We start from the raw sequence: 17446 nt of genomic DNA on the forward strand, positions 1-17446 counted from the left end.
TCCCTGCCACCCACTGTACAGCACAGGCCCATTTACATTTCCAGGAGGAATGACAGAGGGATGGCACAATGCAGGGTTATAAGAAAATCTGCCTCAGACCTGTCAGGAGAGGCGACGGATCTGTGCTAAACGGCTTTGTTTTTTTTAGTTTTTGTTTTTTTTATGCGATTTATTTGATTTTTTTCATAAAAGTCCTGAATGTCTGTTCTGCTCGTACCATCTGATCTGAACCGTGTGCCGTCTCTGGTATCGCACGTTTGAGTGAATGGGGCTGAGCTGCCATACCAGACACGGACACCGAGGAAGAGGGGCGCTGTTTCTGGTCATGCAGCCCCTATCAGTGTTGTATAAGGCGGCTGTCGGAGAATTCTCCTCTGTGCTACAGAGGGGCCTGGGTGCTGTGTAGAGCTCCGCAGCTCCTGCTCTTAAAGGGAACCTGTCATGTTGAACATGATGTACAGTTGTGTTCAAAATAATAGCAGTGTGTTTAAAAAAGGGAATAAAGCTCCAAATCCTTCTAATAGCTTCTATTTCCAGCCACACAGATGCATTGGGAACACTACACATTCTGTTCCAAATCAAAACCTGAAGAAAAATATATCAAATTTGTGTTGTTCCTCTAAAAAAAAATTGAAGAAAAGTGAATATTAGACTGTTCAAAATAATAGCAGTGTTTGTATTCTTCTTTACAAACTCAGACATTCACTATATAAACAGAAATGTCTGAGGATTTCCTTTCCTCTGAATCCCGTCACTGATACTCAGTTGTATGACCGCTGTCTCTGAGACCTGCTGGACGTCTGTGCCGCTCGGAGTCACCACCTTCTGCCCCTGTGACCAGGTTCTCCAGCCCCGGAGGATCGGACCACATTCCACAGTTCTTCTCTATTTCTTGGTTTTGCCTCAGAAACGTCATTTTTGATGTCGCCCCAGAAGTTTTCTATTGGATTAAGATCCGGGGATCGGGCCGGCCGCTCCATGACGTCAGTCTTGTTGGTCTGGAGCCGAGATGTTGCCCGTTTACTGGGGTGTTTGGGGTCGTTGTCTTGTTGGAACACCCATGTGAAGGGCATTTCCTCTTCAGCATAAGGCAGCCGGACCTCTTCCAGTATTCTGATGGATTCAGACTGATCCATGATCCCTGATCTGCGATAAATAGGCCCAACACCGTAGTCTGAGACACATCCCCATATCATGATGCTTGTCCACCATGCTTTACTGTCTTCACCGTGTACTGTGGCTGGAATTCAGTGTTTGGGGGTCGTCTGACAAACTGTCTCCGGCCACTAGACCCAAAAAGAACAATCTCCCTTCCATCAGTCCACAGAATGTCTTTAGGCCGTCAATGGGCTCTTTGGCAGATTGTAAGCTCTTCAGCACATGTCTTTATCCAGCAGTGGGACTTTGCGGGGGCTTCCTGCAGATCGCTCGGCCTCACATCGGCGTCTGCTCAGTGTAACAGGACTCACAGGGAACTTTACACCTTCTTTCATCTTCCTGGAGCTAATGTTGGCCGAGTCCTTGCCATTTTGGCTATTCTTCTATCCATTCGAATGGTAGTTTTTCACTTTCTTCCACGTCTTTCAGGATTTGGTGGCCATTTTAAAGCATTTGCGATCATTTTAACTGAGCAGCCTATCATTTTCTGCACTTCTTTATATGTTTTCCCCTCTCCAATCAACTTTTTGATCAAGGTACGCTGTTCTTCTGAACAATGTCTGGAAGGACCCATTTTCCTAAGAATTTCAGAGAGAAATGCACTGTAACCAGCATGTACAACATGTGCTGCCTTCCTTCCTTAAATAAGGGCAATAATTGCCACTTGTTTTTCAAAGAATGAATGACCTCACTCATTGAACTCCACACTGCTATTATTTTGAACAAGTGATTGAATTACACAGAATCAGCAGCTTGCATGTCATAACTGTTGGGTTTCTATTACTCTACTACACCTGCTAGTAAATTATTTGCCATGTAGAAATATGATCAGGTAAGTGATGTCTGACTGCTATTATTTTGAACACAACTGTATGATCTGCAGGCAGAAGGAGCTGAGCAGATTGATGTATAGTTTTATGGGGGGAAAAAAATTGTAAAACTTGTATTTTGTACATTTTACATTTCTGCTCATTCTGGGCTTTGAAGTGATTGACAGCTTATCTCAAACATCTGATCGGTGGGGGTCCTGGGTCTCGGACCCCCACCGATCAGATACTGAGGACTCAGAAAGCCCCTTTACGGTATCTATGGGGAGTTAAATATAAGACGTGGCTGGAGTTCCCCTTCAGTCACACTGCAATATGTCTTCCTGCATTGTCTGCCGCCGGCATACTCGTGTCACATGATGTTTTACGTGACGTCCTCCGCGGTCCTGACAGAAGAGACGCTCCACCGTTGTCACAAGCACCAGGTAAGGGGCTTCATATCGCGCTGTGTGTGATCAGTCTGGGTACTCCGCTGTGGCTCCAGCTTTATGAATTATACTCCATTCTTTGCAGACAGCGGAGGTCCTGCTCTTGGATATGTATGTGCGGGCATGGCGGGAACTACTGTCAGTGACGGTAACTATTAGCTGGTATATGCTGGGCAGTTATTGGAACGAACCCTCTGCGGGATAATTGCTTTGGTTTTGTGAGCAGAGCTAAAGGGGTATTCTGGTTGTTAGAAGTTATCGCCTGTCCTCAGGATAGGATTGGTGGGAGTCCTGCCACTGAGACCCCTTCCCCCGATTGCACGTGGCCGCTTCATTCATTTCTATGGGAGTTCCGGAGATAGGTGAGCGCTGTACTCACCTATCTCCAGAATTTCTGTAGAAACGAATGGAGCTGCAGCATGCATGTGCTTACGGACGCGCCTTTCACTGCAGAGGGTACGGGGACCCCGTTTTTGTCATTGGTGGGGGCACCCACCAATTTAATAGTTATCCCCTATCTTCTGAATCGGCAGTAACTTCTAACAACCGGAATACCCCTTTAAGTTAATGGTCCTAATCCAGTCCCTTAAAGGGGTTGTCCAGGATTACTTTCTCTTTTAAGCCCCTCTTCCACCCAGTGGAGCCCCTCCGCTCCAGGGTTGTCTTCACCGGACTTCTGGCTCCTGTCTGCACAGACGGGGGTCACTTGCACCCCTGCAGCCAATAACTGGTCTCAAGTGGGGGTCACATGGCGTTAGGAGACACGTCACTGCTGGGGTCCGTCATTGGCTGTAATGGTGCATGTGACCCCCCCCCCCCGTCCACGACCGGGCGCTCTCTCCACAGGTACCGCTGGATGGTGGCAGGGGATATAGAAATTATGGACAATCCCTTTAAAGAGGTATTCCCTTGCTCTGCTGTTTCGGTAACTACCCTGAGAGCTGTGTGCATGTGCAGCCACCGATTTATCTGTTAGCGCCTGGATGCGGCAGCCACGTCACCTCGAGGGGGTTGGTGGACCCTTGTCCTTGGCATAGGGGGCATTTTTGGTATTTGCTGTGGATGGGAATACCTCTTCAATGTACAGTGACACGGACAGGACATTTTCTGGGGATTCCACCTTCTGCATTGCAATGGGTGAAATCTGCAGCAGTAACTGACATTCTGCTTCCAGAGGTTGACGGACGCTGCGGATACTGGGTGAGGTTTACTGCATGCAAATCAGCAGCACATCGTACCCCCACGGTAAAACTAGGTTTACGTTTAAATCCATATACACATGAGCTAAGTGCACCAAGGGCGGGGCTAAGATACTCTGTGCACCCTTGCTCCTCCTGCTTCCAATGCCAGCCCCTCCTACTTGATTAACAGGACCATGCAGGAACCTGGCCTTGTCAATCAAGAAGGAGACAGTTTGGCAGAAGAAGTAGGAGGGGCAAGGGTTCACCGCGTCGTAGGCCCGCCCTCAGTGCACTGAACTCCTCATTTGCATATGAATTATACTTAGCGTCTAGGTGGAGTGAACCACCTAGACGCTAAGTGAAAGGTGTCTTTACATTCAGGTGAGCTTGTGCCTGGTTTATCGGTGACTTTCCCGGTGACAGACTCCTTGGAAATGGTTGCCTCCCGTGACAGTCCACAGCATGGTCCCGCAGCAAACATTCTTGTGGATATCCTGGACAGGAAGTGGGTTCATATCATGCTAATCTCTTAAATTTTTGGCTGGTGATTAGAAGGGGCTTAGACAGGGCAGAGGGTGGAGGCTCTGGCTGTAAGACAACTGGCTGCAGCAGGTCAGAGAATTGCGAGGAGCAGGAGGAGACGCATGGCTGCTCTCCCAGGACACACAGAAGATTGCGAAATAGGATTAAAGTGGGGAAAATTCTGTCTGCCTACAGTTAAGCCTCATTCACACATCCGCGAGAAGGTTGTCCGTGATGCATTCGTCAAGCTGTCCGTGTTTCACTGACACTGAACAGCTAAAAAATTATTTTCAAAGCATCTCTGCCTAATGATCCGTGAAACAACACGGATGGCATGTGTGGTTTTTACGGACCAGCTGTTGTGAAACAATAACTCCCAGCGTGCTCTGACAGCTGCAGACTGTCAAGCCATGCTGGGTGATGTAGTTCTACAACAGTTGTAGAATTGCTGGAGTGGCTGACATGGCCAGGAACCAACCGGCACTAGATGGTGTGTGGTGTATCATCTGAAGGTGACTGTTAGTGGTCAGTGTCAGGAGGCTGCAGAAAGCACTAGATAAAATGTTCGTGCTATACTGTCAGGGTACTTTCACACTAGCGTTTTTCTTTTCCGGTATTGAGTTCCATCCCCGGGGCTCAATACCGGAAAAAAACTGATCAGTTTTATCCTAATGCATTCTGAATGGAGAGCAATCCGTTCAGGTCAGATCAGTTCAGTCACTGTCCAAAATTCCGGAACACATGCCGGATCTGGCATTATTTTACATTGGAATGCATTAATGCCAGATCCGGCCCTAAGTGTTCTGGAAAAACTGATCCGGTTTTGCGGTCTGCACATACGCAGACCTTTTAAAAATGTGATAAAGATAAATACCGGATCCGTTTTTTACGGATGACAACCGGAGACTGATCCGGTAATGCAATACATTTGTGAGACGGATCCGGATTACAAATGGTATCCGTTTGCATACAGATTGCCGGATCCGGCAGGCAGTTTCGACAATAGAACTGCCTGCCGCAATCCAGCGACGCTAGTGTAAAAGTACCCTTAGGCTACTTTCACACTCGCATTTTGAACGGATCTGCAAAAACGGATCCGTTACAATAATACAACCGCATGCATCCGTCATGAACAGATGCGTTTGTATTACCTGTAACATAGTCAAGACGGATCCGTCATGAACTCCACTGAAAGTCAATGGGAGACGGATCCGTTTTCTATTGTGTCAGTGAAAACGGATCCGTCCCCATTGACATTCATTATGTGTCAGGACAGATCAGTTTGGCTCCACTTCGTCAGGCGGACACCAAATGCGCTGCAGGCGGCCTTCAGAGCGGAATGGAGACGGATCGGAGGCAAACTGATGCATTCTGAGCAGATCCTTTTCCATTCAGAATGCATTAGGGCAAAACTGATCCGTTTTGGACCGCTTGTGAGAGCCCTGAACGGATCTCGCAAACGGAAAGCCAAAACGTGAGTGTCAAAGTAGCCTTATTGCCCATGCCTTGCTTCACTTCTCTCTTCTGATTCCATTGCAGATTTATGTAGCAGTTTTTTTTATGAGTAACTGCATTTCCACAGCCTACACATCCTATAACTTAAAGGTATGAAGGATAGTGAGGGTAGTAGTACTGGTGTTGGGATGGAAGAAGTTATTATAGACTGTACATAACCTTTGTTATTGAAGGGAGCTCTCTTTGTTTTACATTCATAGATTGATTAAACTGTCTGTTGCCCATAGCAACCAATCACAGCACAGCTCTCATTTCTCATAGTGCTTTTGAAAGATGAGAGCTGTGCTGTGATTGGTTGCGACAGGCACTTTCATCAATCTGCCTCCAAGGACAAGGCCCGTGTACATACAATAAACTTTATTGACAACCAACTGTACAGCAAGAGTACCCAACCCAGTCTTAGTATTTTCTTAGTATATCTCGCCACACGTTTTCACCCCACACCTCATAACGTGTCGTTCTCACTTGTGGCCGCCGGCAGGAGCTCCGAGAATTCAGTGGCATCTTCACTGAGTCATAGGTGTTACACTGTGTGGTTTTGGGGCCTCGGACCATGTGACTTTTGAGAAAGCTCTGCTATGGTGGGGGTTGGGGGATTACGATAAGTGCTGCGCCCACTCTGGTAATAGAAGAACAGCAGCGGGGTCCACTGGTCAGGACCTGAGGGGGGACCTTGGGTCACTATGGTCCAAGTCAGTAGCTTCTGGATCAGGATACACTGCTTGAAGATTTTCCGCCTGCAATTCCCCAAATTGGATGAGATTTTACGAAATTTTATCCGCACGCTGCCGGGAACAAAAATTGTGTGAAAATTAACCTGTAGGTTTCAACCATTGCAGTGCATCATATGAAATCCGCAACAAATATTGGAAATATGGGAACGTGACTCTATAGTCACATCCTCTGTCCTGTAGGGGGCGCTACAGGAGATGACAGGATGCACATGATGACAATTATTGGCGTAACTTTTCATGGGGGATGTGGTAGTCAGTATGCTGACGTGTGAGGGAAGCCGGTGTAACGTTACATTACCCTACTTCGTGAGATTTCTCTACCTCCTAACTTACGGCCGCACTGCAAATGACGTGAGGAGGCGTTCCTGAGTTTTTACGATCTGCGCATGCGCAAACGGACAGTTTATGGAAAATCTCAGCGGAGTTCAGCTGCACACCGGGACACTGCGCATGCGCCGGAGAGCCTCAGTAGGGAAATATTACGGCCCAGTGCGCAAGCGCGGCTAACTCTGGCTGGCGCATGCGCAGTGTCCCGGTGTGCTGCTGAGCCCCACTAAGATTTTCCATAAACTGTCTGTTTGCGCATGCGCAGATCGTAAAAACTCGAACGCCTCCTCACGTCATTAGCAGTGCGACCGGAAGTTAGGAGGTAGAGAAATCTCACGAAGTAGGGTAATGTAACGTTACACCGGCGACATCACCCATGCCATACTGACGGCAGGGAGAATGGGGTATGGAGGCTGGTGGTCGTACATGTAGACTGGAATTTGTTTAGGCCTTAAAGTGGTTTTCCGGGACATGGATATTGATGATCTATCCTCAAAATAGGTGGTCAGTATCAGATCGGTGGGGGCCGGTGCCGTAAGCTAGAGAGTGGACAGAGGTGGAAGCCGAAGCCTCCACCTACCCTGTAGTGGCCGTGTCCGGATAGTGTAGCGTGGCTCCCATTCAAGTGAATTGGAGTTAAAGGGGTTGGCTAATTTCCAACATTGGTGGTATATCTCTAGAACGGGACCTGCAACTATCAGACATTGGTGGCATATCCTAGCGATAGGCCTCATATGTCCAAGATGGGCCAACCCCTTTAAGCTCCCGTATACCAGTGCTAGGAACTACGCAGTGGATACATTTTTCCATCCACTGAAGTTTCCCGTGCCCGAAACAGCTGATCAGCTGGGGTCTCGGTTGTCTGACCCCCCCCCCCCCCTTCCAATGTGATAATGATTACCTATCTATCATCTGGAAAACCTCTTTAATGAATACCCCTTTCAAATGAATAGATCCACCGTTTGTCTTAATGTATTTCTGAAGACACGAAGCTCAATTTTTCTGATACAGGGCTCAAAATCCTCTGAATAGACAGTAAAATAAGTTGTGACTACCTGCAGTCACCACTAGAGGGAGCTCACTGCTTATTATTGACATGAGTGCATATACTGTATGCAGTAAGCTCACAAGCTCCCTCTAGTGGTGGCTGCAGGTAGCAAGAATTTTATCATTGAGCTCTATGCAGAGATCAGAAATGAATTAGCCAGGTCGGACTTAAAAACGGACAGACCATCTGAGTATATGGAGTCCCTTTTACCCGATGAACCAGAAAATTAAAAAGCCTAATGTACAAACTCAGTGGTTCTCCATAGTTTTAGTTTTGCAGGATTTTTCTAGAAAGGTTATATACACATACGTGTTGCACTACTACCAGCCTACGGGAACGTACCCTCTGGCCACTGCCGCCAGTTATAGGAATATTTTCATGTGCTGCTCTTTTAAGAGAACTGCAGCGGTGGCACACATGGTGTGTCTGTATATGCAATACTTTGCAATGTGGAAGTGGTCCAGCTTCCTTCCACGTGGCTTCCAGTATGTGTGGAGCACGGCAGACAATTACAGAACCTGTTGGAAATATGGAAGTAAATAACAAGAGTTTGATCTCCATATGCAAAACCGTCCTCGTACGGAAATGAACAGGTGCGTGTGAATATCATTCATACGCACCATCTGGCGCTGCGTACAGCGGCTGACTGACACGGGGCGCTCAGGGTGGATCAGGGATTTCCTAGGAAATAACACGAAGCGCTAATGAGAATTTCTACAGAAACTCTTAAGAACTAAGAAATGGGATTAGGCAAACATGGAGGATTTTTTCCCTCCTTCTCTTAAAGGGATCTGTCTAAAATTGTGGATAACCTAGGTCATAACGCTCTTCCAGTCTGCCCCTTAAAGGGGTTCTTTTGTAATAAATATTCAAGTCCCATCTTCAGGATAGGTCATCAATATCAGATCGGTGGGGACCCCTGCCGATCGGCTTTTTAGAGGAGGTTGGGTGCTCTGTGAGCGTCGTAGCCTCTTCCTAGGCCTGTGACATCACTGTACATTGGTCACATGGCCTAGTTGCAGCTTAGCCACATTCATGTCAATGGGGCTGAACTGCAATACCAAGCACAGCCACTATACTATGTATGGCGCTGTGCTTGGGAGAGATGTTGGGAGTCGGCTTCACTCGCCAGAGCTCCGGTGACCACAGCTGGCTCCCCGTAACAGCTGATCGCCAGGGGTGCCGGGTGTCTGACCCGCAGATCCGATAATCCCCTTTAAAGTGAATGTCCATCCGCGAGCACAGGGGTTCTGTCTGCTGCTGCGACTCAGTTCCATTAAAGCAGGGATGCCCAACCTGCGGCCCTTTAAGGTGTTTACCTTCGCTTTTGTTCTCCCACGCTATCTGATCATCCGGTATGATGCCACGCTCCTGCACGGTTTCTGTGACAAGCATACCATGCTCAGATCATATGGTGCACGGGTCCAGTTAATGAGAACGGACCCGTGTTTGATAAACTCTGGGTGTGGTAGAATGACCACGGCAGGTGTACCACCCAGGGCACAGGAGTAGACGGGTAGGCATGCGAATGCTTCACGTAAAAACATGTTGCTAAAAGGTAGAGTGTCACTTTAAGGCAGCCATTGATCACGAATGGTTAGAGATTTTCCCCATTCTCTGCCAGCTAGGCCACAGTCATGGCTGCGTAAGTAGGTGGCACATGCCTGCTTGCCCCCTCCCCCAAAAGGACCCACCAAGTATACCATACCAGCCTGAGAGGGCACATAAATATCATATATTGCACTTTACTTTCCAGCGTGTTGCAAAATTAGCAGTAAAAGGAGGGATTGCCCTTCCGATCACCCACAAAGTTGAGAGTCCTCAGAGGGGGCCCCGACCCCTCTGGGGCCCATATATTTTGGAAGTTGTGTCTCTGACTGCCGGCGGTTGTGCCTGGGAGCCAGGACGGTTGTCAGATCTGGTGTGACACCTGCCACGTTTCGCTGACTCATACGATCAGTTTCGGGTCTTGCGGGTCTCTGATCGGCCGCCCCCGGTGACAGAACAGAAACTTCTAGAGTTTTGTGATTGATTTCTGATGTTTCTTACCCTGAGAAATGTTAAAAAAAAATGTATATTTTTGTGGCTCCAAATCTGTACAGAAAATGGTAGATCCTTATCGCGTGGAAATATTTTTAGGCTTCATAAGAATACAGGAAATGTTTTATCAGTTAGGAGTTGTGTGTACGTGCCGTATATAACACGGGATGTATGTAAATGTATACGGGCGGTATATAACACGGGATGTATGTAAATATGTCTGTACTGGCGGTATATAACACGGGATGTATGTAAATATGTCTGTACTGGCGGTATATAACACGGGATGTATGTAAATATGTCTGTACTGGCGGTATATAACACGGGATGTATGTAAATATGTCTATACGGGCGGTATATAACACGGGATGTATGTAAATATGTCTGTACTGGCGGTATATAACACGGGATGTATGTAAATATGTCTATACGGGCGGTATATAACACGGGATGTATGTAACTATATGTGTACAGGCGGTATATAACATGGGATGTATGTAAATGTCTATACGGGCGGTATATAACATGGGATGTATGTAAATATGTCTGTACTGGCGGTATATAACACGGGATGTATGTAAATATATCTATACGGGCGGTATATAACACGGGATGTATGTAACTATATGTGTACAGGCGGTATATAACATGGGATGTATGTAAATGTCTATACGGGCGGTATATAACATGGGATGTATGTAAATATATCTATACGGGCGGTATATAACATGGGATGTATGTAAATATATCTATACGGGCGGTATATAACACGGGATGTATGTAACTATATGTGTACAGGCGGTATATAACACGGGATATATATAAATATATCTATGTGTGATATAGAACACGGGATGCATGTAACTATATGTGTACAGGCGGTATATAACGCGGGATATATATAAATGTATGTGTGATATATAACACGGGATGCATGTAAATATATCTATACAAGTGGTATATAACATGGGATATATGTAAATATATGTGTACGGGTGGTATAGAACACGGGTTATATGTAAGTATATCTGTACGGGCGGTATGTAAAACCGGATGCATGTAAATATATCTGTAAATATAACACGGGATGCATGTAAATAGATCTGTACGGGCAGTATATAACACGGGATGCATGTAAATATGTCTGTAGGGGCAGTATATAACACGGGATGCATGTAAATATGTCTGTAGGGGCGGTATATAACACGGGATGTATGTAAATATGTCTATACGGGCGGTATATAACACGGGATGTATGTAACTATATGTGTACAGGCGGTATATAACATGGGATGTATGTAAATGTCTATACGGGCGGTATATAACATGGGATGTATGTAAATATATCTATACGGGCGGTATATAACACGGGATGTATGTAAATATGTCTATACGGGCGGTATATAACACGGGATGTATGTAAATATGTCTGTACGGGCGGTATATAACACGGGATGTATGTAAATATGTCTGTACTGGCGGTATATAACACGGGATGTATGTAACTATATGTGTACAGGCGGTATATAACATGGGATGTATGTAAATGTCTATACGGGCGGTATATAACATGGGATGTATGTAAATATGTCTGTACTGGCGGTATATAACACGGGATGTATGTAAATGTCTATACGGGCGGTATATAACACGGGATGTATGTAACTATATGTGTACAGGCGGTATATAACATGGGATGTATGTAAATGTCTATACGGGCGGTATATAACATGGGATGTATGTAAATATATCTATACGGGCGGTATATAACATGGGATGTATGTAAATATATCTATACGGGCGGTATATAACACGGGATGTATGTAACTATATGTGTACAGGCGGTATATAACACGGGATATATATAAATATATCTATGTGTGATATAGAACACGGGATGCATGTAACTATATGTGTACAGGCGGTATATAACGCGGGATATATATAAATGTATGTGTGATATATAACACGGGATGCATGTAAATATATCTATACAAGTGGTATATAACATGGGATATATGTAAATATATGTGTACGGGTGGTATAGAACACGGGTTATATGTAAGTATATCTGTACGGGCGGTATGTAAAACCGGATGCATGTAAATATATCTGTAAATATAACACGGGATGCATGTAAATAGATCTGTACGGGCAGTATATAACACGGGATGCATGTAAATATGTCTGTAGGGGCAGTATATAACACGGGATGCATGTAAATATGTCTGTACGGGCGGTATATAACACGGGATGTATGTAAATATGTCTGTACGGGCGGTATATAACACGGGATGCATGTAAATATGTCTGTAGGGGCAGTATATAACACGGGATGCATGTAAATATGTCTGTAGGGGCAGTATATAACACGGGATGCATGTAAATATGTCTGTAGGGGCGGTATATAACACGGGATGCATGTAAATGTCTGTAGGGGCGGTATATAACACGGGATGCATGTAAATATGTCTGTAGGGGCAGTATATAACACGGGATGCATGTAAATATGTCTGTAGGGGAGTATATAACACGGGATGCATGTAAATATGTCTGTAGGGGCGGTATATAACACGGGATGCATGTAAATATGTCTGTAGGGGCGGTATATAACACGGGATGCATGTAAATATGTCTGTAGGGGCGGTATATAACACGGGATGTATGTAAATATGTCTGTAGGGGCGGTATATAACACGGGATGCATGTAAATATGTCTGTACGGGCGGTATATAACACGGGATGTATGTAAATATGTCTGTACGGGCGGTATATAACACGGGATGTATGTAAATATGTCTGTACTGGCGGTATATAACACGGGATGTATGTAAATATGTCTGTACTGGCGGTATATAACACGGGATGTATGTAAATATGTCTGTACTGGCGGTATATAACACGGGATGTATGTAAATATGTCTGTACTGGCGGTATATAACACGGGATGTATGTAAATATGTCTGTACACACGATATAGGATCCAGGATGTATGTAACGACGTATGACATGGGACGGCTGCAGTTATATCTGTACCTGAGGTATAGGACACCAGACACCTGTATGTGCGGTATAGAACACCTGTAATCTGCCATCTGATATTCCAGAAAGTCTAATAATCCAGCACAAATTTCCTGTGCATGTGATCGGTATATACCGGGGTCAGGGTATATACCGGGATCAGGGTATATACTGGGGGCAGGGTATATGGGGCAGTTGGTGGAGTCCGTGTGTGGGAAGCAGGAAAAATAAGCAAAAGAAGCATCTGAGGTCCAAATGTGATGTCGGCTCATCTCCCGGCCGTGGGGGGTGTGTGTGTGTGTATATCTATACCGTACATATCAACCCTATATATACATATACACACACATAGGGTGGATATATATAGGGGGGGGGGGTATCCGGCGCACTTGGCGCGCAGCCGCCTCTCTCTCTCACGCTGACGGCCGCTCATCCTTGTAAATATAAATACAGTTTGTTTTGATGCTGTGACTCTCCCGCCCGCGCAGCTCGCACGCCATTGGTTCTTTTATTTATTATATTTGAATATTATCAAAACGCTGATCTCTGATTGGCTATTGCTTTACGAAACCACGCCTCCTCCCCAGCAAAATACCTGGAAGCTCAACTGACACGCTCTTCATTCACTTGTTCCAGTGCGTAGTAAGAGCAGGTGACTGAGCAGAGCCGGGACGGCGCGGTGTAGTGTCAGCCATACTATCCTGCGGAGATGATCAACACCATCATTGACTCTGTGACCTCCCGGGCAGGTAACGAGACAGCATTCCATCACTGAACTACAACCTGAGAGGAACTACAAGCCCCAGCATCCTCTAGAAGACAAATACTCATAGGACATGCTGGGGTTTGTAGTTCTGCTTCACATGAAGGACCTGATCTAATTAGGACATGCTGGGGTTTGTAGTTCCACTTCACATGGAGGACCTGATCTAATTAGGACATGCTGGGGCTTGTAGTTCTGCTACACTGGGAGAACCTAATCCAATCGGGACATGCTGGGGTTTGTAGTTCTATTACTGTAGGAGGACCTGATCTAATTAGAACATGCTGGGGTTTGTAGTCCCACAACATCTGGAGGACCAGGACATGCTGGGTTTTGTAGTCCCACAACATCTGGAAGACCAGGACATGCTGGGTTTTGTAGTCCCACAACATCTGGAAGACCAGGACATGCTGGGTTTTGTAGTCCCACGACATCTGGAAGACCAGGACATGCTGGGTTTTGTAGTTCTACCTCAGTTGTATGCGCTATTTTCCTAGCACAGTGTACACAGCGCCCTCACCAGCCGTGACGCTGCACTGCAGACCCCATGTACAGGATGCATTCACATTGCTGCTATTTCTCTGCGCTGCTGTGAGCCATCCATGTGTCAGTCACCAGGGTGTTGGTGCGTGGGAGTAAGCGTGCACGTTGCAGGGACGGACTCGCCCGCCTGTGCCGACTTGTAATACCAGGTAAATCTGGGCGAGGAAAAAACATTTTTACAGGATGCGTAAAAAAAAAATACTACAACTCCCAGCATGCTGGGAACTGATGTTTCCTAGTAGAGGGCGAGACATGGGTGGCAGAGTTCTGGTGATCATTAATGTCTATGGGCGCATGCTTATAGGGGATATATATATATATATATTGCCCCCCCCCCCCCCCCCCTTCAGTCTTGGGGGTTCTCGTTAAATGTATTTTTTATGTTGCCCTTACAGGGAAGGACAGGGCGTGTTTCGAAAAGCTGTACCAACTGGGGCCCGAACTGGGCCACGGCGGGTTCGGTACGGTGTACAAGGCATGGAGGCTGGCGGACCACACGCAGGTGAGTGCAGCAGGACCCCGCGTGTAGCGCCCGCACCCATCACTGACTGTATGGAGAGACTGACTGCTCTCTTGCTCCCCCAGGTGGCCGTGAAGCACGTCAGGAAGAGCCGCGCCACGGAATTGGCTCAGCTGGTGAGTGTCGCGTTATTTCTTCAAATTCCTGGGTGGACTGATACTCCCATCATGCACGTTTGATATTCCTTTTATTTTTAGAAGCGCTCCATGTCGCCCCCTATAGAGCACTTTCTGTTTGGTGGGATGAGTGTTCTTGACTTTTCTGCTCCACACTGCCCCCTAGTGACAACAATATGTAGCCGAACCCACTGAGGATAACCAAAATTCCTAATTTCCTTTATTTTTTTTTTAGGGTACATTCTCTCGTGTGCCCATGGAGGTCTATCTGATGATGAAGGTGAAAGGCCACCATGGCGTGATCGACCTCCTGGACTGGTTCGAGACCTCCGACAGCTACCTGCTGGTGATGGAGATGCCGGAGCACTGCCGGGACCTGTTTGATGTCATCACCGAGCAAGGTCCCCTGAAAGAAGACGTGGCACGCAGCCTCTTCCGCCAGGTGGCGGACGCCGTGGTGCACTGTCACGCCCAAGGGGTCACCCACAGAGACATCAAAGATGAGAACCTCCTGCTCGACACCCAGACGGGAAAGCTCAAACTCATTGACTTCGGCTCGGGGGCTTTGCTCCACGATTCCACCTACAGTCACTTTGACGGTGAGTAACCCATAGGAAAGCTGATCCTGCACCGATACACTGTAACAAACATGGCTGCCATTGTATTTAGGATTAGATACGACGGTAGCAAACCCTCTGCTGTGGGAAGTTTTAGGTCTGTAGGTTAACCAGAATCTGCATGAGGCCTTACTGACATGCAATTGTAGCAAACCCTCTGCTGTGAGAAGCTTTAGGCCTGTTACAGATTCTTTGGATGTTAGCAAGAATGTTCCCATTCACTGACAGCAAGCAGAAGTGTTAAATAAAGGCTGAATAACTGAAACGCAGAACTAGAATTGATAAAATTGGAAGAATAGCTTCTCGTTTGTTGAGGCGTGAGTCAGCCAGGATTTTACCAATTACCACCAAATAAGACTTTATGTTTTTTTTAATAAATTAACCCTTGGGTGTCCTTCCTTTGCAGGCACTAGAGTATACAGCCCCCCAGAATGGGTTGCATTTCGGAGGTACAAGGCGGTGCCGGCCGCGGTGTGGTCTCTGGGCATCCTGCTGTATGACATGGTGTGCGGGGACATCCCGTTCGAGCGAGACCAAGAGATCCTCCAGGCTCAAGTCGTCTTCAGAACCAAAGTTTCTCCAGGTAAGAGACGGGTTCGCTGGGCCGCCATGCTGCTTCGCCGTCGTCCGTGTTGGCGCAGTGTCATTATATCTCTCTTTCTTTCTTTCCAGAATGTGAAAGTTTAATCCACTGGTGCTTATCCACTCGCCCCTCGGAGCGTCCCTCTCTGGAGCAGATCCTTCAGCATCCCTGGATGAAAGAAGAGCGTACGTAATGCCGTAAACGTAATCTGAGACGCAAGAGGCGACCTGCCATACAGGAGTCTGGTCACTAGAGGGCTCTGCATACCAGCCAATTGCTAAATGCTTCTGGATGGCAGGTGCTAGGTTTACGGGTGCCATCTGCGGGTCTGGGGAGAGGAACGTCAGCTCTGAAGGACAAAGAAGTTAATTGGAGAAATTGTTGTGACACTGACAGGATGTCCTGTAATGGCCGCCCGTTGGATGGTGCACCCTGCCGTGACTCAGAGGTTGTGCAAACAGGGAAAACCATGTTTATTGAAGATCCTGGTTTTACAGGACGGTTCCCCTGGGAGTCAGTAACGGGATATTTTGTAAAAGCAGAGCTCATCCTTACCCAGTCGCTTATGTTGCGCCATTTTTATGAAGAAAAGACACCTTTTTTCATTAGGTCGCCAAGATGCTACAGATGCACAAGAGCCACATTGTCAGTCGGTGCACAGACTGAAAATCTGCGTAATTACGTTTCCATTCATGAGAACAACTGTGAAGACGCTTGTGCTTTTACAGAATCTTTCCGTCTGCATTGTTAGTATAAATAAAAGGCTCTTTACTTAAGCCAGACACAAAATGGAGGAGTTATCTGTAGCAACCAATCAGATGGGTTGTTTCACTTCCCAGCCTGGGCTGGAGACATGTGAGGTGCAATCTGATTGGTTGCTATGGCTCTCAGGTATTAACACTAGTACTAATAAGACTTGGAGAGGAGCTGCACAGAGCAACCAATCAGAACATTCCTTTCATTTCCCAGCCTGTGACAGGGAACTGAGAGCCGGAAGCTGATTGGTTGCTATGGGTAACACTTCCAGTTCTTGAGGCCCTCCATTTTGTGATGGCTGTTTGTTAGGCCTTTTGTTGAAAGAGTAAATACTTGTGTATTACATGAAGGGTCCGCACCATTTCCACTCCTGTATATCTTATTGTATATAATGTACAGATGCTGTTATTGTGATTTAATAAATGAAGCGTTTTTCTACATGTTATACACGTTTTATTTCACAGAAAATCCCCAAAATGGCCTGGATAAAGAAGCCCTACCTTTACTATTGGCTCTGTTCACACTTCTGTTAGGTTTTTTGATTTTCCGTTCCATCAATGGAGCAGAAAATTAAAATGAAGGCATCCGATCCGCCATATAACAGACACCATTGGCTCCTGACAGACCAGTTTGACTCATAATGGGGTCCATTGGGTTCTGCCATAATGGGAATCCTAAGAGCGGCACCTAAGGCTACTTTCACATCTGCTCTTTCCCTTTCTGCTATTGAGAGCCGTCATAGGATCT

At 46.4% G+C, this 17446-nt stretch overlaps 1 protein-coding gene across 1 annotated transcript; it reads left to right on the forward strand.

The window, feature by feature from the left end:
- Positions 1 to 2208: 2208 nt before the first annotated feature.
- Positions 2209 to 17139, forward strand: LOC122946706 (serine/threonine-protein kinase pim-1-like). The gene is made up of 8 exons (XM_044306485.1): positions 2209 to 2561; positions 5656 to 5721; positions 13438 to 13550; positions 14503 to 14609; positions 14693 to 14743; positions 14979 to 15342; positions 15767 to 15943; positions 16033 to 17139. The coding sequence occupies exons 3-8, from the start codon at positions 13511 to 13513 to the stop codon at positions 16134 to 16136; spliced, it is 843 nt and encodes a 280-aa protein (XP_044162420.1). The 5' UTR covers positions 2209 to 2561; positions 5656 to 5721; positions 13438 to 13510; the 3' UTR covers positions 16137 to 17139.
- Positions 17140 to 17446: the final 307 nt, after the last annotated feature.

The sequence above is a fragment of the Bufo gargarizans genome, chromosome 9, assembly GCF_014858855.1.
Source record: "Bufo gargarizans isolate SCDJY-AF-19 chromosome 9, ASM1485885v1, whole genome shotgun sequence".
In the NCBI taxonomy this organism is placed as follows: Eukaryota; Metazoa; Chordata; class Amphibia; order Anura; family Bufonidae; genus Bufo; species Bufo gargarizans.

Excerpts from the sequence above, each read along its gene's own strand:
- LOC122946706 (XM_044306485.1), top strand. The coding sequence starts at position 13,511 with ATGATCAACACCATCATTGACTCTGTGACCTCCCGGGCAG. Across the intron at positions 14,744-14,978 it reads CCACGGAATTGGCTCAGCTG|GGTACATTCTCTCGTGTGCC; the intron begins GTGAGTGTCGCG and ends TTTTTTTTTTAG. Across the intron at positions 15,944-16,032 it reads CAGAACCAAAGTTTCTCCAG|AATGTGAAAGTTTAATCCAC; the intron begins GTAAGAGACGGG and ends CTTTCTTTCCAG.